Source organism: Chiloscyllium punctatum, chromosome 48 (assembly GCF_047496795.1).
Source record: "Chiloscyllium punctatum isolate Juve2018m chromosome 48, sChiPun1.3, whole genome shotgun sequence".
NCBI lineage: Eukaryota > Metazoa > Chordata > Chondrichthyes > Orectolobiformes > Hemiscylliidae > Chiloscyllium > Chiloscyllium punctatum.
The window spans coordinates 52,703,162-52,726,140 of record NC_092786.1 but is presented as its reverse complement, the minus strand read 5'-3'; the positions used below and the strand labels follow the sequence as shown (position 1 = coordinate 52,726,140).

General features: G+C 44.2%; 1 protein-coding gene across 2 annotated transcripts; it reads left to right on the top strand.

The window, feature by feature from the left end:
- The first annotated feature begins 12,651 nt into the window (after window positions 1-12,651).
- LOC140469035 (transmembrane emp24 domain-containing protein 3-like) lies at window positions 12,652-22,568 on the top strand. 2 transcript variants are annotated; one of them, XR_011955928.1, is made up of 4 exons: window positions 12,652-13,086; window positions 17,004-17,252; window positions 20,350-21,164; window positions 21,208-22,567. XR_011955928.1 is itself a non-coding variant. In XM_072565230.1 (3 exons), exons 1-3 carry the CDS (start codon window positions 12,949-12,951, stop codon window positions 20,584-20,586), a joined length of 624 nt encoding a protein of 207 aa, XP_072421331.1. In that variant the 5' UTR covers window positions 12,652-12,948; the 3' UTR covers window positions 20,587-22,568. The 2 variants fall into 2 exon arrangements, 1 of the variants encoding a protein (XP_072421331.1); XM_072565230.1 differs by having other exon boundaries at window positions 20,350-22,568.
- The last annotated feature ends 411 nt before the right edge of the window (window positions 22,569-22,979 follow it).

Genomic DNA, 22,979 nt, shown 5'->3' with positions numbered 1-22,979 from the left:
AGTGACCATAATACAATAAGCTTCAATCTGCAATTTGAGAGGGAGTGGGTACAATCTGAAGTGACAATATTTCAGTTGAATAAAGGGAAATATGGAGCTATGAGGGAGCAACTGGCCAAAGTTCAATGGTTTAATACCTTAACAGGGAAGACCGTGGAGGAACAATGGCGGATATTTCTGTGTATAATGCAGAAGATGCAGGATCAGTTCATTCCTAAAAGGAAGAAAGATCCCAGGAGGAGACATGGGCGGCCGTGGCTGACAAGGGAAGTAAAGAAACATATAAGGTTAAAAGAGAAAAAGTATAACTTAGCGAAGATAAGCGGGAAAATGGAGGACTGGGAAGCTTTTAAAGAACAACAGAGGATTAGTAAGAAGGAAATACGCAGAGAAAAAATGAGGTACGAAGGTAAACTGGCCAAGAATATAAAGGAGGATAGTAAAAGCTTTTTTAGGTATGTCCAAGGCAAAAAAATGGTTAGGACAAAAATTGGGCCCTTGAAGACAGAAGCAGGGGAATATATTACTGGGAACGAAGAAATGGCAGAGGAATTAAATGGGTACTTCAGATCTGCGTTCACTGGGGAAGACACAAGCAATCTCCCTGAGGTAACAGTGGCTGAAGGACCTGAACTTAAGGGAATTTCTATTTGCCAGGATTTGGTGTTGGAGAGACTGTTAGGTCTGAAGGTTGATAAGTCTCCGGGACCTGATGGCCTGCATCCCAGGGTACTGAAGGAGGTGGCTCGGGAAATCGTGGATGCGCTGGTGATTATTTTCCAGAGTTCAATAGAATCGGGGTTGGTTCCTGAGGATTGGAGGGCGGCTAATGTTGTGCCACTTTTTAAGAAGGGTGGGCGGGAGAAAGCAGGAAATTATAGACGAGTTAGTCTGACCTCAGTGGTGGGAAAGATGCTGGAGTCTATTATAAAGGATGAAATTACGGCACATCTGGATAATAGTAACAGGATAGGACAGAGTCAGCATGGATTTATGAAGGGGAAATCATGCTTGACTAATCTTCTTGAATTTTTTGAGGATGTAACTCGGAAGATGGACGAGGGAGATCCAGTGGATGTACTGTACCTGGACTTTCAGAAAGCTTTTGATAAAGTCCCACACAAGAGGTTAGTGAGTAAAATTAGGGTGCACGGGATTGGGGGCAAAGTACTAGATTGGATAGAGAATTGGTTGGCTAATAGGAAACAAAGGGTAGTGATTAACGGCTCCATTTCGAAATGGCAGGCAGTGACCAGTGGGGTACCGCAGGGATCTGTGCTGGGACCGCAGCTTTTTACAATATATGTGAATGATATAGAAGATGGTATCAGCAATAACATTAGCAAATTTGCTGATGACACAAAGCTAGGTGGTAGGGTGAAATGTGATGAGGATGTTAGGGGATTACAGGGTGACCTGGACAAGTTAGGTGAGTGGGCAGATGCATGGCAGATGCAGTTTAATGTGGATAAATGTCTGGTTATCCACTTTGGTGGCAAGAACAGGAAGGCAGATTACTACCTCAATGGTATCAAATTAGGTAAAGGGGCTGTTCAGAGAGATCTGGGTGTTCTTGTCCACCAGTCAATGAAGGCAAGCATGCAGGTACAGCAGGTCATGAAGAAGGCTAATAGCATGCTGGCCTTCATAACAAGAGGGATTGAGTATAGAAGCAAAGAGGTGCTTCTGCAGCTGTACAGGGCCCTGGTGAGACCACACCTGGAGTACTGTGTACAGTTCTGGTCTCCAAATTTGAGGAAAGACATTCTGGCTATTGAGGGAGTGCAGCGTAGGTTCACGAGGTCAATTCCTGGAATGGCAGGATTGCCTTACACGGAAAGACTGAAGCGACTGGGCTTGTATACCCTTGAGTTTAGAAGACTGAGAGGGGATCTGATTGAAACGTATAGGCTTATGAAAGGACTGGACACTCTGGCAGGAGGGAACATATTTCCGTTGATGGGGGAGTGCCGAACCAGAGGACACAACTTAAAAATACGGGGTAGACCATTTAGGACAGAGATGAGGAGAAACTACTTCACCCAGAGAGTGGTGGCTGTGTGGAATGCTCTGCCCCAGAGGGCAGTGGAGGCCCAGTCTCTGGATTCTTTTAAGAAAGAATTGGATAGAGCTCTTAAAGATAGTGGAGTCAAGGGGTATGGAGATAAGGCTGGAACAGGATACTGATTGGGAGTGATCAGCCATGATCATATTGAATGGCGGTGCAGGCTCGAAGGGCAGAATGGCCTGCTCCTGCATCTATTGTCTATTGTCTATTGTCTATTACGTGTCACCTGTCCTTCATGGAGAAGTTTATGAAGAAAAACACCTTTGACCACAAGTCCATCAGGAAGTGGTCAGCACGTAGTGCCCTTGAGACCCTTCGGGAAAAGGAGAGGGCGGATCCTATCAAGCGGTTCCCTGAGCAGACTGTCAAAGCCATTTGGCAGAATGCCTCATCACCAGAACTTTCCAACAAGCACAAAGACATGGTTTGGCTGGTGGTGAGAAGGGCTCTGCCTGTGAGATCTTTTATGTACGCCCGGACTCTCAGCCGCACCACACGCTGCCCTCGAAGTGGCTGCAGGGGGGGACGAGACTGTCACACACCTCCTTCTGGAATGTGCTTATGCAGAAGAAATCTGGAGAGGAATGCAGTAGTGTTTGTCGAGGCTCGTCCCAAGCAGCGCCTTGACGTGGGACTCCATGTTCTATGGTCTGTTCCCCGAGACGCACACCGAGACGAACATCAACTGTGCCTGGAGGATCATCAACTCGGTGAAGGATGCTCTCTGGGCGGTCAGAAACCTGTTGATCTTCCAGCTGAAGGAGTTGACCCCGACTGAGTGTTGCATACTGGCACATTCCAAGGTCCAGGACTACGTGCTGAGGGACGCGCTGATGCTTGGGGCAGCTACTGCCAAGGCGCGGTGGGGAAAGACCACCGTGTAACATCTGCCTGCCTAAGAAGAACAGGGGGCCCACCCAGTCATTTGGGCTCTGCTGACGCCTCAGCAGAAGAGCTGGATAGTAAATGTACAGACTTGTATATAGGAAAAATAAATTTCAATGTCTGTATGTAAAGCAATGTAATGTGTGCACAAGAATGACATGACCAATTGTAAAGAGATCCAAATAATTTTATGAATAAAGTTTAATTTTGAAATAAAAAAAATTACTGAAGGGACTCCTCAGTATTGCCCTTTTCACATCCTTACAACCCTTATTTTTTTTTGACCTGATTGAGGTGTTAACACACATCTCTGGAGGAGGCAGGACTTGAACCCAAGCCTCCTGGTCCAGGGGTAGGGATACTACCATTGCTCCACAAGAGGGCCACAAAATAGCACTCTCATTGTTACTTTCATCTCCTTCCATGCTGATATTGATGTGATTATATAGGCATTTGACATCCTTCAGTTCATTAGCTGGGACACCATTCTTCTCACTGATGGCCGGATAGTGCGTATTGGTCTCATATTCAACATTGAGCACATGACGGCTGAACCCAACTGGTATACGCACAGTCTGTCCAACCAGATCCTGCATTGCACCAGTGTGTCGCTCTTGATCCTCCATTGTGAGAGCTTGAACAAGTTCCAAACCAACGAGTCTTTCAGCAGTTGATAGTGAAGAGTAAAGCAAGCTAATTTTCTCAAGCCGTCAGTAATATCTGAGGCCAATTTATTTTTTCTCCTGCTACCCCTGGCAAGATTAGGACTAAGCACTGGTCAAGGATAAAACTGATCTAAACAGCCTCAGCTCCAGACTGGCTGAATCAGGTGGGCCACTGGGAGAGTCTCTTTTATATTCGCTTTTGTACCTGCCTGCTCATTTATGGTGATTGTGGTGTATGTGGATTTCAGTCAGGTATTTGATAAGGTTCCCCACAGTAGGCTCATTCAGAAAGTTAGGAGGTATGGGATACAGGGAAACTTGGCTGTCTGGATACAGAATTGGCTGGTTGAAAGAAGACAGCGAGTGGTATTGGATGGAACATATTCCGCTTGGAGGTTGGTGACTAGTGGTGTCCTGCAGGGATCTGTTCTTGATCGTCTGCTCTTTGTAGTTTTTATAAATGACTTGGATGAAGAAGTGGAAGGGTGGATTAGTAAGTTTGCCAATGACACAAAGGTCAGTGGTCTTGTAAATTGTGTCAAGGGCTGTTCCAGGCTACAACAAGATATTGACAGGATGCAGAGCTGGGCTGAGAATTGGCAGATGGAGTTCAACCTGGATAAATGCAAAGTGATTCATTTTAGAAGGTCGAATTTGAATGCTGAATACAGGGTTAAAGACATGATTCTTGGCAGTGTGGAGGAATAGCAGGATCTTTGGGTCCATGTTCATAGATCCCTCAAAGTTGACACCCAAGTTGATTGGGTTGTTAAGAAGATGTATGGTGTTTTGGCTTTCATTAAAAGGGGGATTGAGTTTAAGAGCCGTGAGGTTTTGCTGCAGCTCTATAAAACCCTGGTTAGACTACTCTTGGAATATTGTGTCTAGTTCTGGTCACCTCATGTAGATGCTTTTGAGAGGATACAGAAGAGATTTACCAGGATGCTGCCTGGATTTGGATGGCTTGTCTTAAGAAGAGAGGTTGAGTGAGGTTGGGCTTTTCACACTGGAGAGAAGAAGCAAGAGAAGCAACAGAGGTGTACATAATAATGAGCAGCGTAGATAAAGTAGATAGCCAGAGACTTTCCCCTAGGCAGAAAGGGCAGTCATGAGGGCTTATAATTTTAAGGTGATTGGAGGAAGGTATAGGGAAAATGTCAGAGGTAGGTTCTTTACGCAGAGAGTGGTGGGTACATGGAATGCACTGCCAGCCATGGAAGTGGAGTCAGAGAGATTAGGGACATTTTAGCGACGGCTGGACATGCATATGGATGACATTAAATTGAGGGGTTTGTGGGTTGGGTTGATCTCAGATTAAGATAAATGCTTGGCACAACATCATGGGCCGAAGAGTCTGCACTGTGCTGTACTGTTATATGTTCTATGCTTCCAGCCCCCTTTGAAAGTAGCGTTGTAGAACAGAAAGACCTCAGGGTTCAGGTACATAATTCTTTGAAGTTTGCATCATATATAGATAGGGTGGTTAAAATTGTCTTAAGCATGCTTGCCTTCATTGCTCAGACCTTTGGGTATAGGATTTGGGACATTATGTTGAGGTTGTTCAGGATGTGGGTGAGGCCTCTTCTGGAGTACTGTGTACAGTTCTGGTCAGCTGTTATAGAGTCATAGAGATGTACAGGAAAGATAATATTAAGGTGGAGAGCGTTCAGAAGAGATTTACCAGGATGTTGCTGGGAATGGAGGGTTTGAAATATAAGGAGAGACTGGATAGGCTGGGATTTTTTTCACCGGAGCATAGGGTTGAGGGGTGATCTTATAGAGGTTTATAAAATCATGAGGGGTATAGATAAGGTGAATGGCAAGTGTTTTTTTTCCCTAGGGTGGGGCATATCACGACGAGAGGAGTATGTTTTTAGGGTGAGAGGAGAAAGATTTTAAAAAGACATGAGAGGCAACCTTTTTACACAGAGAGTGGTTCGTGTGTGGAAGGAACTTCCAGAGGAAGTGGTAGATGCGGGTATAGGTACAATGTTTAAAAGACATTTAGATGAGTGCATGAATAAGAAATGTTTGGAGGGATATAGGCCAAGCACAGGCAGGTGGGGACTAGTTTAAGATTAGATTACTCACAGTGTGGAAACAGGCCCTTTGGCCCAACAAGGCAACACCGACCCTCTGAAGAGAACCCCACCCAGACCCATTCCCCTACACCCTTTAGCATGGCCAATTCACCCAACTTGCATGTTTTTGGACTGAGGGAGGAAATGGAGCACCTGGAGGAATTCCATGCAGACACGGGGAGAATGTGCAGGCGGGAATTGAACCCAGGTCTCTGGCGCTGTGAGGCAGCAGTACTAACCACTGTGCCACCGTGCCCCCATTTAATTTGAGATTCTGGTCGCCATGGACTAGTTGGACTGTGATGTATGATTCTATGAAAGACAGCAGGGCTCCATTCCCAATGGACCTCCAGTACTCTGCCATTCACAGTGTCCAGTGCTCAGTACACAACAAATCTGATCAGGGAAGAGATGAGGAGAATTTCCTTTACATAGAGCAGGTCCCATGTCCACAGTCACTTGTTCAATCTCATCATTATTCATCACTGCCCCAAGATGTGAGTCCTTGATAAGACTATTGTAGTTCCTTTCCTCATCTACCACACCATCCAAACCATTTTATCCCACTCTGTTTCCATTACTACATTCCCACCTGAGAGAAAAATTCCCCCCAGCTGCCTCACTAACTCAATTTCCCTATGTTTTTCCTTCTGACCATCAATGCACCCTGGAATCTCTGCTACAATATTCCCACTTACCTGTTTCTTTGCCCTTTCCTTTGCCACCGATTTTACTCCAAAATACTTCGCCTCTCCCAAAAACCCTCTTCCCCATGACTTCAAATCAAAGGGCAATAGACTGGAGCACATTTATCGCCCATTTGGTAATCCATTGCTTGATCTGACTCAACCACATCGAGCCATCTCATACAGTGCGGCCTTCAATGCTAAGTGTGAAGGGTTCATGTATTCATTTCCAAGACCAGTGCTAATGCAGAGCTTCCTCTGCTATGTACCTTCGCTTCCTCTCCCCACACCCCCACTGTCATATTGGCCTCCTTCCCAGACCCCCAGCCGTTGCAGATCCTATCACACTACAGTTTCTCCTTCAAACGTCCGTCTTGCTCACCCCCTTCACAACAAATCTGATCAGGGAAGAGATGAGGAGAATTTCCTTTACATAGAGCAGGTCCCATGTCCACAGTCACTTGTTCAATCTCATCATTATTCATCACTGCCCCAAGATGTGAGTCCTTGATAAGACTATTGTAGTTCCTTCCCTCATCTACCACACCATCTCACCTTAAACATCTTCCAAACTCAACTTCTGGCCACTCAGCATCCCCTCTTGGGGATGTTTGAGAACTGTGAGAAAATCCAATCTGTCCCTTTGTTCCCGCTTATTTTGAGGCTAGGCCCCTTAGTTCTAGTTTCACCCACAACTCCCTGCATCCATCTTATTTATTCCTTTCATAAATCTATATGTTTCTCTTAGACACCCTTATATTTTTTGAAATCCCAGTCGAGAGTGTGGTGTTGGAAAATCACAGCAGGTCAGGCAGTTTCCGAGGAGCAGGAGAATGGACGTTTTGGGCATAAGCCACTGATCAGGAATGAGGCTTGTGGGTCATTGCTGAGAGACTTCTCTTCATAAGCCAACCCTCTCAACACTGAAATCAACTTAGTGAACCTCCTCTGCACCCCCTCCAGTGTCAATACATCCCTTCTCAGATTAGGAGATAAAACTACGGATCTGTGAATCGGTGGAATTCCCTCACTGGGTCACAACTGAGGTGACTTTATTGAATGTTTTTAAGGCAAAAAAAGATAGATTTTTGAACAGTAAAGGAATTAAGGGTTATAGTGAGCGAGAGGGTAAGTGGAGCTGAGTCCATGAAATGATTGGCAAAGATCTTATTAAATGGTGGAGCAGGCATGATAGGCCAGATGGCCAATTCCTGCTCTTATTTTTTACATTCTTATGTTCTTCAGGATGTCAGGTTAAGACCAAGATGAGGTGGAATTCTTCTCTCATCGAGTTGCGAGTCTTTGAAACTCATTGTCACAGAGAGCTGTGGGAGGACTGAGTCTTTGTGTATGTTCAAGGCTCAGATAGATTCTTGATCAGTCGGGGAATCAAAGGTTATGGGAAAGGGCAGGAAAGCAGACATGAGGACTGTCAGATCAGCCATGATCTATGAATGGTGGAGCATGCTTGAGGGGCTGAATGGCCTACCCCTGTTCCTGTTTCTTTTGGCCTTATATTCTGATCATTGGTTAAAAAAAGTGTGGGATGCACAATAATTTTTTTTGTGTAGTGCCAGGCATGAGATTCCAGCCAAGAACTTACAGGTGAACAATTTGAACTAAAAGGTAATGTTTGAACATTTGGATGTACGATGAATTCAAAATTCCTTTGTGCTGGCAGCTCAAAGTTTCAATTATAAAGAAGTTGCATTAACATTGCCTGGATTCCTTTGAGTTTTGAAGATGGTAGATTAAACTAATTACAGTGTTTAAAATAATAACAATTTGTTTGCATAAAAAAAGAGAAATGATTTCCTGCAGTTGGGAGAATCCAGATTAATGCGACACAATCTTAACATTAATTCCGGATGCTGAAGAGTTAAGTCAGGAGATATCTCTTCCTAACCAAGGTCACAGATATCTAAACTTTGTTCCCTGAAGTCTTCAAAGCTGGGAGTAATTAATCTTTCTTGGAATATGGAGTAAATGTGGATAAAGATTAAAATGTCGATTACTCCTGATAGAATTGAACAACATTACAGATAGTTGGGAAAAAACTGGCCCACCCCTGTCTTGTACACAGTTAGGCAGAACTTACAGCACTGAAAGAGGCCATTTGGCCCAACTGGTCTTTGCCAGTATTGGATGCGCCATATAGGCCTCCTCCTAATTGAACCTTAAAGCATATCCTTCAATTATTTTTGCCAATAGCTGTGTGTCTAGTTTCTCCTTAAGTATATCTATGCCATTTCTCTGAATTATTCCCCATGGTAGCATGTCCATATTCTCACCACTCTCTGGTCAGAGAGGTTCCTTCTGAACTCCCTCTTTGAGTCCTACAATTTATGATTAAGTATTATCCTCATAAATTCTTTTTGCAACTTTTCCAGTGTTTCATTATCCAGTTGGTTCTTGTATTGTATAGATATAGATGGATTATTGTGGGGTGATAAGGTGGCTCAGTGGTTGCAAAGCTGCCTCTCAGCACCAGAGACTCAGGTTCGATTCCAGCCTCAGGCAACTGTCTGTGTGGAGTTTGCACATTCTCCCTGTGTCTGTATGAGTTTCACCCACAATCCAAAGATGTGCAGGTTAGGTGAATTGGCCATGCTAAATTGCCCATAGTGGAGGTTATTAGTCAGGGATAAATATAGGGTAGGGGAATGGGTCTGGGTGGGTTACTCTTCAGTCAGTGTGAACTTGTTGGGCCAAAGGGTCTGTTTCCATGCTGTAGGGATTTGAACCCTAATTGTGGTTTGATCTATTTTTAACCATAAATGCTGGGTCTAGTTTCAGTCAACAAAAGTGAAATGTTTTGATTGGACAGAGAGAAACCACAAAGTCAATGTTTAACATCCAAACTAGTTGGAAAGAGAAGGCAGTTTCTTTTTCTCCATTGGCGGGATATGGGCATTTATGGCTGGGACAGCATTGATTGCCCATCCCTGGTTGAAAAGGTGGGGATGAGCTGCCATCTTGAACCACTGCAGTCCGCCTGCTGTGGGTTGACCCACAATGCCCTTTGGGTTGGAATTCCAGGACTTTAACTCAGTGACAGTGAAGGAATGGCGATATATTTCCAAGTCAGGATGGTGAGTGGCTAGGAGCGGAACTTGCTGGGGGTGGTGTTCCCATGTATCTGCTACCCTTGTGCTATTAGATGTAAGTTTGTTACTAAAACAAGATGTGATCAACATGTAAAAGCTATTAACCATAATCCCAGAGGAAACTCAGGGTGCGAGCTCTCAGTTTGAGTCCCACTCATTGATTCCATAACTTTAGATGGTACATTCACAGTGTGAGAAAACAGGTTGATTACCAGTCTGTAAATCATTCCAATATGCCTGTTAGCAAATGATAAGAGTGGGAGAGTGTCCTAGTCAGCCATCCTGCAGAAGCTAAAGCACATTGTGACAGTGCACCATCCATAAGCAAGGAACAAACCCATTGAAAACAAGACCAAGAATACAGACAGATCAGGACACAGTATCCAAATGGAGAAAGGTGAATTCAGCCTTGATTTCTTCAGGCAACATATGATTGACATTGGAGACAGTAAATAATGGAAGGTGGAACATAACTAATGTGTTTAAAATAAATTTCAACTTAGCTAATGGATGGAAGAATCAAATGTGCACTCATTCAAGAGGGCACGAAACAAAGAAAGTTAGTACACAGATACAGGCGAAAGGAATCTTGGCCTTTATAGATTCAAAGATTTATAGTTTCATACAGGCCCTTCATTCCATCAAGTCTGCACTGACATAACTCCCACTAAAAGTGGGCTAATCCCAATTTCCTATACTTGTCCCACATCCTTGAATTTTATGATATTTGAAGTACTCATCCAAATATCTTTTAAAGATTGTAAGTCCTCCAGCCTCTCCGACCTGCCCAAGCGGTGTATTACAGATTCTCACCACCTACTGAGTGAAAAAGTTTTTTCCCAAATCCCCTCAGAACCTTCTGCCCCTTACCCTAAAACTATACCCTCTCATGTCTGATGCCTCAATAAAGGGGAACAGCTGCTCCCTATTCATGCCGTCCATTCTCCTCATAATTTTTACATCTCAGTCATGCCCCTCCCCCCCAACCCCAGCCTTCTCTGTTCTAGAGAAAACAATACAAGCCTACCTAGTCCTTATATGCTCAATTTCTCCAACCCAGGCAACATCTTGGTGAGCCTCCTCTGTACTCCCTCTTGTGTGATCACATCCTTATTTCAAAGGAGTTGGATTATAAGAGTAGGGAACTCTTGTGAGAACTGTACAAGGTGAGGGGGAGACCACATCTGGAGTACTGTGAGTAGTTTTGCTCCCTTTATTTAAGATGATATAATTTCATGGAGGCAGTTCAGAGAATGTTCATGAGGATGATCCTGGAGTGGCGGGATCATCCTTTGAGCAAAGGCTAAACAGATTGGGACTGTACTCATTGGAGTTTAGCAGAATGAGCAGTGACCTCATTGAAACATATCGGATTCTTTCAGGGATTTGAGAAGATGTTTCCCTGCATGGGAGAATCTAAGCCCAGAGGGAACAGTCTCAAACTAAAGAGGTGCCAATTTAATACTGAGATGAGGAGGAATTTCCCTTCTGGGAGAATTGCAATCTTTGGAGCTCCTTGCCACAGAGAGCTGCGGGGCAGAGTCCGTGTGTATACTAAGGCTGAGACAGATAGATTCTTGATCAGTTGTGGAATCAAAGGTTATGGGGAAAGGGCAGGGAAGTGGACGTGAGGAATGTCAGATCCTCCATGATCCTATTAAATGGTGGAGCAAACTCCTGTTCCTATTTGTTATGGTCTTACTCCAGTAGATTCTGCAAGTTGGCCATTTAGATCATTAGAAATAGGAGTCGGATGAAGCCATTTTGAATCTCGAGCCTGTTGCATCATTCCAAGATGTTATGGTTGATCTATGACCAAAGTGACAGTCAAGAGGATTATTTGGATAAAAATAGTGTACAAGGAATGGGAAAAAGCAGGAGATAGGGACGAGGTAATGATGCTCATTTAGTGAGCCAGGGCACGCATGATGGGCTGAATGGCCTTCTTCTACACTGTAATACTCTTGCACTGTCACACCTCTGTGATTCTGTGAAGTGCATAAACCTTTCATTGTTCTACATCGATACTTACTAAAATCTATTGATCCCAAATTTAAATTTTAAAAAAGTGGACCCAACATGATATGTCATTTGCAGACAGAGTTCCAAGCTTCACCCTGTTTTTTTGCATATAAATGCGTCGTAACTTTATTCCTAAACAATGTGGCTCCAAACTCAAAGCTGTGTCCCCCAGACCTGGACTCGGAGACCAGTGGGAATTGTTTCTGATTGCTTTTCTGGCCAACTTGCTCTGACTGGACCGGATGGATTTGCGGTCTTCCAGAAGGCCAGTATCTTGAGAGAAACCTGGGAACGAAAGGAAAGGATTTTGAATTAAATCCGGCCCCCTTTCTCTTCCCTCAAATCTGACTGACCGACACCATCCCCCTCCCAATGTAGGTACCCACCAACTCACATGTTGAGCAGCTGTTCAGAATTCCTTAACAGCTATTCCACCGAATAGTGCTTCCTGTGGTTTTACAGGTTCATTCTAAGCTAATTGAACATCACTTCAAACATAAGTATCAGCAAGTCCAGAAGGGGGTGTACCGGAACAGAATAATTAGGGAAGAGGAAAGGAACTTGAAGCTGTTAAAGAGCCCTTCTGAGCCCAGTGTTCCATACATTGGTCTCACTTGGCGACTGTTAGAATGGAACCTGTCTCGCTCTGCTCCTGAAACACAGCGAGAGTTGTCACGTAAGTCTTAAAAAATAGTTCCTTAATATTTCCCCAAGCCCTGTGATTAAGTACATTCAAAGGGCAGGTGGAAATAAAGGCGGAATGCTATTGATGTGAACTATGAACCAATTCTCATGGTCGATTAGCCATAAAGCTTCCAGAAAGGGAGACACATCCAAAACAAAAGATGATGAAAGCTCACAGACCTGACCCCCTCCCACTTTGCAGATGCTGTCTGACCGGCTCAGTATCTCAAGTATTTGATATGGTTATATATTTTTACAATTTTTGTTTTGGCTTACAAGTTAGCAGGATTTAAAAGGAAAGTGGGTGCATATTTAAGAACTAAAACTGAGAGAGGGGCATGAGAATGGGGGTGGGGCGGAGCACAGCATTAAAGTGATAGCACGAATCCAAAGGGCCGAACAGTTCATTTCTTTTTGTTTTCCCACGTTGAGAGATAAAGGAGAGGCGGGGTCGAGAGATTAACTTGACCGCATTATTCAAGTCAGTGGTGCAGAAGTCTTGATAAGTAACTCTTCAACTTTCTCACGGCTCCCGGAAGGATCGATCCCTTGGTGCCACGTCAGGGTTCAGACCGACCCTAACACCGCTTGTGGTCGGCGAGAGGCGGGGCAATGGGAACAAGGTGAAAGGGATTTTCCACGAAACACAAAGAGAAGCCGAGTACCAGCCGCGAGGAGGAGAGAGGGCAAACCAGCCACTCGGTACCGGGCAGCACTCAGTCTCCCCTCTCCAGCTCCTCTCCGGTCATCATGTTGTTTCCTTTCTTGCTATTCATGCCTTTGGCATCCGCCAATTTAACCGAGCTGACCTTCGAGTTGGCAGACAGAGAGATTCAGTGCTTCTACCAAGAGTTGCGGAAAGATGCCAAGTGCAACTTCGTTTTCCAGGTAAAGTGCAGTCACACAGTTACCAGATTCCGGATTAGTGGTGCTCTGACATCACATTGCGATGGAGTGGGAATTCAACCTTCATCTCACAGGTAAGCTCAGTTTGACCATCATTACACCATCCATCTTGCTACTTACCAAAACAAAACTCCCAAAAAGCTATAGAATAAAAGGTTATGAAAAAAATAACCAGCCCATTGGAGATGCTACCATATGGCTACAAAACCAGACATTATTCCAAGTTTGGAGAAGATTTGTAGCTCGGGTGCTCGTTGTTGTGGTTGTTGTCAGCCCTTCCTTTTGCCCAAAACGTTGATTTCGCTGCTCCTTGGATGCTGCCTGAACTGCTGTGCTCTTCCAGCACCACTAATCCAGAATCTGGTTTCCAGCATCTGCAGTCATTGTTTTTACCAGATTAACCTAGCTGTAAACTGTCAAACATGGGAGATGTTTTATTCCACCAGGTTTTACTCCACATGAAATGAAGGGAATTTTTCTTTTTGACTTGACCTTAGAGTTTGCTCGCGGACATTGTGGAGCTTCCTAAGGCAGGGTATAATAGGTACTCGACAGGCTAATAAAAAGCACAGCAGGTCAGGCAGCATCCGAGGAGCAGGGGGAGAATTGATGTTTCTGGCATTAGCCCTTCATCATCTGCAGTCCTCACTTTCTCCTAATGGTGTTGAACGTTAATTTTAAAACCTGTATTACCAACGGCAGAAAGTGAAGGGAAAGCTCCACCTTTAATAAGTGGATGGATGAGCATATGAAATGTCATAACATTTGAAAGTATGGGTCAAGGGCTCGAAAGTGGGATTAGTGAGTCTCAACACAGACTCGACTGGCCAAAGGGCCTCCTCTATGCTGTATGACTCTGACCCTCGTTGACTCTCAAAGGATCTCCTTTGTGGGAAATAAATTGGAATAATGTCTGTTGTTGTGGTTCTGTTCGCCGAGCTGGGAATCTGTGTTGCAACACAAATTCCCAGCTCAGCGAACAGAACCACAACAACGAGCACCCGAGCTACAAATCTTCTCCCAAACTTGGAATAATGTCTGGTTTTGTAGCCATATGGTAGCATCTCCAATGGACTGGTTATTTTTTCATAACCTTTTATTCTATAGCTTTTTGGGAGTTTTGTTTTGGTAAGTAGCAAGATGGATGGTGTAATGATGGTCAAACTGAGCCTACCTGTGAGATGAAGGTTGAATTCCCACTCCAGCGCAATGTGATGTCAGACAGAAGTTGGTGTCTTTCTAATGAGATGTCACAAAAAGGGACACTTGCTGTTACATAGTGCTTTTCATAACCACTGCCTCAGAGCGCCAGGGACCCAGGTTCGATTCCAGCCTTGAACTACTGTCCGTGTGGAGTTTGCACCTTCTCCCCGTGTCTGCATGGGTTTCCTCTGGATGCTCCGGTTTCTTCCCACAGTCCAAAGATGTGCAGGTTAGGTGAATTGGCCATGCTAAATTACCCATAGTGCTAGGTGCATTAGTCAGAGGTGGGCTACTCTTCAGAGGGTTGGTGTGGACTGGTTGGGCTGAAGGGCCTGTTTCCACACAGTAGGGAATCTAGTCTAAAATACTTTATGATTTCAGTAATCTTGAAATGTCATAATATAGGAAGCAAGGTCCCATAAACAGCAACGTGATAACAACCAAATAATTATTTTTGTTGACATTAATATTGGTCGGGCCTCACCTTCAGTGCTCTTCTTTGAAATAGCGCTGTGTCCATCATGGGAAGGTTAAAAATCACACAATACCTGGTTATAGTCCAACAGCTTTATTTGGAAGTACAAGCTTTCAGAGCGTTGCTCCTTCCAAATAAACCTGTTTGACTCTAACCTGATGCTGTGTGATTTTTAACTTTGTCCACTTCAGTTCCTCCACATCATGGCCATCATGAGAAGGCCATTGACTTAGCATCTCATCCATGTGGCAGCGTCTCTGATACTGCAGCACACCCTCACTACTTCACTAGAGTGACAGCCTGGTGTTTTGTGCTGAAATCATAGACTGGCATTTGGAGACTCAACTTTGTAACTTGGAGGTAAGAGTGTTGGCTCAGTTGGCTGGCTTGTGACACATTTGTATACCAACAATGTGGGGTCAATTCCTGCACCAGCTTAAGGCCACTGTGAAGTCTCTCTTGTTTGTAATGTGGTGATGCTCAGGTTGAACTATTGCTAGTTGTCTCTGCCTAAGGAGGGAATGGGTTTGTGGTTACTTCACTACATTCACACAGAAGATGTTCTGCCATCTACCATAGAGTCACAACAGTGGGGAAACAGACCATTTGACCCATCAAAGCCACACTGATCCTCTGAAGAGCATCCTCCCTCTGTAACCCTGCATTTCCCATAGCTAATCCACCTAGCCTGCACATCCTTGTGCACTATAGGCAATTTAGCGTGGCCAATTCACTTAACCTGCACATCTTCAGACTTGTGGGCACCTGGAGGAAACCTGCTCAGACAGGAGGAGAATGTGCAAACTCCACACTGATGGTCGCTCGATGGTGGAATTGAACTTGGGTCCCTGGTGCTGTGAGGCAGCAGTGATAACCACTGAGCCACTGTACCAATGTTAACATTTGCATCAGCTGTTCAAGGCTGAAGGGGGTTCTCCTGGTGCATTAGCCAACCGTCATTTTTACATCTTTTCTCTTTCACCACTATCAACAAGTCCTGTGTCTTTTACACTCTCCATCATCCACCCTCATGTTCTTCCTCTGCTTCTGTCAAAATTACAAAAAACAAGTTCCCAACATCTTTCAGTTCTGAAGAAGTGTCATACTGCACTTGAAACATACACTCGGTTTCTCCCGTCACAAATCCTGTCAGGACCGCTGTGTTTCCCCAGCATTTTTGGTGCTTTTGTTTTTACATCAGTAACTGATTGTGCAGTGTGCGGAATACTGTGTGTAAAATGGCTGCTATGTTTGCCTGTATAACCATAGTCTGTGTGTTTCATTGTAATTTATTGCATTTCAAGAACTTAGAACATTAACTGGTGAGTGGACTTTGAACTTGACTGCATGATACCAGCACTGGGAGCCCCACTGTGTATTCTCCGATGCACAGCACTGTGGAAAGGATGATAAAAAATAGTCAGTTCCTTTGTACCTAGGCCAATGCACTAAATGATGGTTCACAGTTAATGTTCCAAACTTCCTGATATGGGGAGAGGCCTCCAACAAGCCCTGTGTCACTGATATGTGTCTGGAGCTAGGGAATATAGTATGCACACTTCCACTGCCCTTATATGGGACAGTTAAAGTTCTGACAATCAGTTTTATCCTGTCTGAAACCTTTGCAATTCCAACGATTTTGAGATCAGCCAGCCAAATGGAGACTTGGGCTGTTTGCGCTAAACCTAAGGGTAGCTTGCTAATTGAAATCAGACAGTCTCTGATACTTCAATGGAACAGCAGAAAATATTTAAAAATTGTCACATTGCAAATAGAATGATAACTTGAATTTATGTAGTACCCATAACATCATAAAAATGTTCCCCAAGAATGTGATTTGACACCCTCTCACATAAGGAGATGTTAGGATGGATGATTTGGCCAAACTGGCAGATGGAGTTTCGATATAATGTCGTATCTTTATCGGCAGCACCTCCAACAGTGCAACACTCCCTTAGTTCTGCAAGAGTTCTGTGTTTAATACCTGGAGTAAAACATGAACTTGGGGACCTTGCAAGACAGAGGTCAGGCAGCTACTGTGACAGCTGTTTTGGTTTGAGCTGTCTTATGATAGGACCTGCTACCTGGATCAGTTTTTGATCTTTTGAAGTAGACAGGCAGGAGGCTGGAAGAACAGCCTGAGTACTTTGGATTCCAGCATCTGCAGTTTTTTTTTGTCTTTGATCCTTTGACACCAGTTAAACATTTGTGTTCTCACCAGGTGGTTGCAGGTGGTCACTATGATGTGGATTGCTTCATCGAAGATCCCAGAAGGCGAATGATCTACAGGAAGCACAAAATACGGCAGGACAGCTTGGCTGTGAAAGTGGAGCTCTCCGGTGTCTACAGCTTCTGCTTTGGCAACCAGTTCTCCACCTTCAGCCACAAAAAGATTTACTTCCACCTTGAAGTCGGTGAGGAAATTCCCATTTTTGCCACTACTGAGGGCAAGGACAGTGCTCTCACACAGGTTCGTTGGTCTTGACAGTCCTTAAGTAATCTGGCTACTCACCCTCACAGAGCATCAGGCTTTTACTATGTTTCAAATATATTTCTTTTGATAGTGAGACCTCGCAGATGGCTCCATTGCACCAGGATTGAGTGAGAGGGGTGATTGTGTGAAGGCAGACTCAGATATTCAATCCCACAGCTTGTAGGATAGTTCTGTGACTTTGACTAAACCATGGAAGATGCTTGCAATGGCCACAGGAGCTCACCGAGCTCTACCGCAGGTCGCCATTTGGTCCATTATTTGGGGAGACTGGCATCATGTTCAATTCTGGTCTTCCTGCAATAGAAAAGAAGTTGTTAAACCTGACCGGGTACAGAAAGTATTTACAAGGCTGTTGCCAGGGCTGGAGGGTTTGAGTTACAGGGAGAGGCTGAATAGGCTGGTGCTATTTTCCTTGGAGCATCGGAGGCTGAGGGGTGACCTTATAGAGGTTTATTAGATCATGAGGGGCATGGTTGGGATAAATAGACAAGGTCTTTTTCGAAGAGTGAAAGGTTCTAAAACTAGGGGGCATAGGTTTAAGGTGAATGGGGAAAGATTTAAAAGGACCTAAGGGGCAACTTTTTCACACAGAGGGTGGTGCGTGTTTGCAATGAGCTGCCAGAGGAAGTGGTGGAGGCTGGTACAATTACAGCATTTAAAAGGCATCTGGATGGGTATATGAATAGGAAGGCTTTAGAGGGATATGGCAAATGGGACTAGGTTAGGTTAGGATATCTGGTTGGCATGGTCAAGTTGGACCAAAGGTTCTGTTTCCGTGCTGTACATCTCAATGATTCTATATTAATGTCACTGGACTAGTAATCTAGATGTCCAAACTAATGCTCTGGAGACACAAGTTCAAATCCCACCACAGCAACTGGTGGAATTTAAATTCACTTATTAACTCTGAAATATAAAGCTAGTCTCAACAAAGATGGCCATCAAGTCTCCCTCTAAGCTGTGCAGCTGTAGGGAAGCTCTGCAAAGCTGATAGTGTGTAGACAAGTTGACCTCCAGTCCTAGATGTCACTGCATTGAAAGTCCGTACAATGACAGGAACGATCAAAGGAAACGTAGTGGCCATGACAACTATCACCGATAGTAGTAAAAACCCTTCTGGTTCTCTCATGCCCTTTAGCAAACGGATTCTGCCATCCTTACCCAGTCTGGTCTACATGTGACTTCTGACTCAACAATATGATTAACTCCTAACTACCCAATGACATGACCTAATAAGTCACTCAAGGGCAATTAGGGATGGGCAACAAATTGGTCTTGCCAATGATGTCCACATCCCATGAAAGAATGAAGAAACAAATGCCAGTGTTAGCTCTTTGAAGGACCTCTCTAATTAGTGTAACTCCCTTGCCTTTATTTTCCCCCTTCCTTCCAAAAAAAAAGGCAAAATTGTTCTTGCTAAAGTATTCATCCAACTCTCTTTCAAAAGTTATAATTGAACCTGCTTCTACAGCATTTTCAAGTAGTCCATTCCATATATTAATAAGTCACTGCATTTAAAAACAAGTTCTCCTCAGCTCCCAGTAGTGCCTTTGTAGAGGGCACTTTGGCTGAGCCTCAGAGGGATTACATTCCAATGCATGCAGGATGTTTGGTCAAACAGCAACAATCCTGAGTCCAAAAACGAAAGTCTTGGAGAATGACAGTGCTGATTAATAGGGGTGACCAGAAGAGTGTGATGTATAGTTAATGTCACTGGACTAGTAATCATGAGGGCCAGGGCTATTGCTTTGGGGACATGGGCTCAAATCTCATTAAGGCAACTAGTGAAACTTTTATTCAATTAATCAATCTGGAATATTAACCTAGTCTCAATAATGGCGACCATCAAGCAATCATCAAATATGGTAAAAGCCCATCTGTTTCACTAATGTGTGGGTGACATTGTTACAAATCTTGTAACTGAAGAAGCTGTGCCAAGGCACCTTTGTACCGAAGATGGTGTTGTAAGTGGTGACTTATAAACTTTTCACACTACACATTTGAGTGCATATAACAATATAGCTATCAATTCAATTCAATTCAATTCAATTCAATACAATAGACAATAGACAATAGATGCAGGAGTAGGCCATTCAGCCCTTCGAGCCTGCACCGCCATTCAATATGATCATGGCTGATCATTCCCAATCAGTATCCTGTTCCAGCCTTATCTCCATAACCCTTGACTCCACTATCTTTAAGAGCTCTATCCAATTCTTTCTTAAATGAATCCAGAGACTGGGCCTCCACTGCCCTCTGGGGCAGAGCATTCCACACAGCCACCACTCTCTGGGTGAAGTAGTTTCTCCTCATCTCTGTCCTAAATGGTCTACCCCGTATTTTTAAGTTGTGTCCTCTGGTTCGGCACTCCCCCATCAGCGGAAATATGTTTCCTCCTGCCAGAGTGTCCAATCCTTTCATAATCCTATACGTTTCAATCAGATCCCCTCTCAGTCTTCTAAACTCAAGGGTGTACAAGCCCAGTCGCTTCAGTCTTTACATGTCCTTTAGGAAAGGAAATTTGCCATTATTGATCTCTCTGGCTTTGGTGGAACTCTGAACAGTGTCTCTTAACTGCCCCTGTGAAATGGCCCTAGTGTGGCACTCAGTTCAAGGGCAATTAGGGATGGACAATAAATGCTGACTTGACCAGTGATACCCAGACCTCATTTAAGGAAAAGGGAAGGTTGATGAATCATTGCTACTGTTGTTGGAGTCATAGTTATACAGCACAGAAACAGACCCTTCGGTCCAACCAGTCCATGCCGATCATAAGCCCACACTAAACTAATCCCACCTGCCTGGTCCTGGCCCACATCCCTCCAAACCTTTCCTTTTGATATACTTGATATACATTGTAACTGTACCCACATCCGCCACTGCCTCAGGAAGTTCATTCCACACACAAAGAACCACCCTGTGTGCAAAAAATTTGCCCTTTGTGTCTTTTCAAAATCTCTCTCTTCTCACCTTGGAACATGTCGCCCAGACTTGAGATCCACTTTCGAATGTGCAGTCATTAATGGCCGAGGCAGTTATACTGCAGTGTTATCGTATTTGTTTATCTCCTCAGCTGGAAGCCTCCTGCCTTTCCATCCATACTACACTGCGGAGTGTGATGAGCATGCAGACACAACAGCGGGTGCAGGCATTGATTGATCACCTGCACGCAGAAGACATAAACAGTCACATTATCTACTGGGCATCTAGTGAGACCATCATCCTTTTCCTGGTTACTGTGGGCCAGGTGATTATCCTGAAGAGATTCTTCACTGATAAAAGGGCCAATGTAAGTGTGGCCACCACGTAACCATCTAACATTCATTGGCCACTGGAAATAAATATGCAACATTACTGTAGCAAAGGCATTTTGTGACAATCAACGTGCAGTGGTCAAAGAGAAGATTATAGTCAGTGAAACTAGTTCCCATTTAACTACATGTTGCAAAGTGAGAGAGAGAGATATCTTACCTGTGGCTAATAGTTACCACTTCTTAAGATGGAGAAAACCTCTTCAACCATAGGACAACCTGACAACCATAAAAAAAGCAAATAACTTGCACTTATAAAATGCCTATCATCACATCAGGATGTCCCCAATTATTTAATTTGTTGAAGTGTTATCAATGTAAGTACAGTATGCAGGGTATTGTGATCAATTTGTACACAGCAAGCTTCACAAAATGCCAAATGGATGCCTAACCATATAAACTGCACTTGTAGATATAGTTAAAGGAAGTTAATAGGGTTGATTAAGGGAATTTATAGTGTTGGTTAATAGTGTTTGTAGTATACATTAAGGGGGATTTAGTGCTGGTTAAGGGTGTTCATAGTGTTGGTTCAGGGCGTTTGTAATGTTGGTTCAGGGTGTCTGTAATGTTGGTTCAGGTTGTCTGTAATGTTGGTTCAGGGCATTTGTAATGTTGGTCAGGGTGTTTGTAATGTTGGTTCAGGGTGTCTGTAATGTTGATTCAGGGCGTTTGTAATGTTGGTTCAGGGTGTCTGTAATGTTGGTTCAGGGTGTCTGTAATGTTGGTTCAGGGTGTCTGTAGTGTTGGTTCAGGGTGTCTGTAATGTTGGTTCAGGGTGTCTGTAATGTTGGTTCAGGGTGTCTGTAGTGTTGGTTCAGGGTGTCTGTAGTGTTGGTTCAGGGTGTTTGTAATGTTGGTTCAGGGTGTTTCTAATGTTGGTTCAAGGTGTTTGTAATGTTGGTTCAGGGCGTTTCTAATGTTGGTTCAGGGTGTCTGTAATGTTGGTTCAGGGTGTCTGTAGTGTTGGTTCAGGGTGTTTGTAATGTTGGTTCAGGGCGTTTCTAATGTTGGTTCAAGGTGTTTGTAATGTTGGTTCAGGGCGTTTGTAATGTTGGTTCAGGGTGTCTGTAATGTTGGTTCAGGGCATTTGTAATGTTGGTCAGGGTGTTTGTAATGTTGGTTCAGGGTGTCTGTAATGTTGGTTCAGGGTGTTTGTAATGTTGGTTCAGGGTGTCTGTAATGTTGATTCAGGGCGTTTGTAATGTTGGTTCAGGGTGTCTGTAATGTTGGTTCAGGGTGTCTGTAGTGTTGGTTCAGGGTGTCTGTAGTGTTGGTTCAGGGTGTTTGTAATGTTGGTTCAGGGTGTTTCTAATGTTGGTTCAAGGTGTTTGTAATGTTGGTTCAGGGCGTTTCTAATGTTGGTTCAAGGTGTTTGTAATGTTGGTTCAGGGCTTTTGTAATGTTGGTTCAGGGTGTCTGTAGTGTTGGTTCAGGGTGTCTGTAGTGTTGGTTCAGGGTGTCTGTAGTGTTGGTTAAGTGTGTTTGTAATGTTTGTTAGGAGAACTTATAGCATTGATTGAGCATGTCTGTAATGTTGGTTAAGGGAGTTAATAGCATAGGTTAAGGGTGTTTGTGGTGTTAGTAAAGGGAGAAATGATGGCTCACATGTAACAGACTTCACTACAGACTATATCACTGGTGTCAGGTGACCAAGCCACATCATACTTTGAAATGTGCAGTGAGACACCTCTAATAGTTCCACACTTCCAGTGAATCTTCACATTTTGAGGCTCTTGGCTTCAATATCTCCTTTGATCTCAAGTGAAGCTGCTTCATCTCCTCAATCTCTAAGTTGGCCTTCACAACATTTGATTCCTTTTTGACTGCTGGATCTCTCAACAATGTCTCACTGCTTATAAAACCTCAGAGGTAAAAACAATGACTGCAGATGCTGGAAACCAGATTCTGGATTAGTGGTGCTGGAAGAGCACAGCAGTTCAGGCAGCATCCAAGTAGCTTCAAAATCGACGTTTCGGGCAAAAGCCCTTCATCAGGAATAAAGGCAGTGAGCCTGAAGCGTGGAGAGATAAGCTAGAGGAGGGTGGGGGTGGGGAGAAAGTAGCATAGAGTGCAATGGGTGAGTGGGGGAGGGGATGAAGGTGATCGGTCAAGGAGGAAAAGGTGGAGTGGATAGGTGGAAAAGGAGATAGGCAGGTAGGATGAGTCCGGACAAGGCATGCTCCCGATGTGGTCTCCTCTACATTGGGGAGACTGGGCACCTCCTAGTAGAGCGTTTTAGGGAACATCTCTGAGACACCCGCACCAATCAACCACACCGCCCCGTGGCCCAACATTTCAACTTCCCCCTCCCACTCTGCCGAGGACATGGAGGTCCTGGGCCTCCTTCACCGCCGCTCCCTCACCACCAGACGCCTGGAGGAAGAATGCCTCA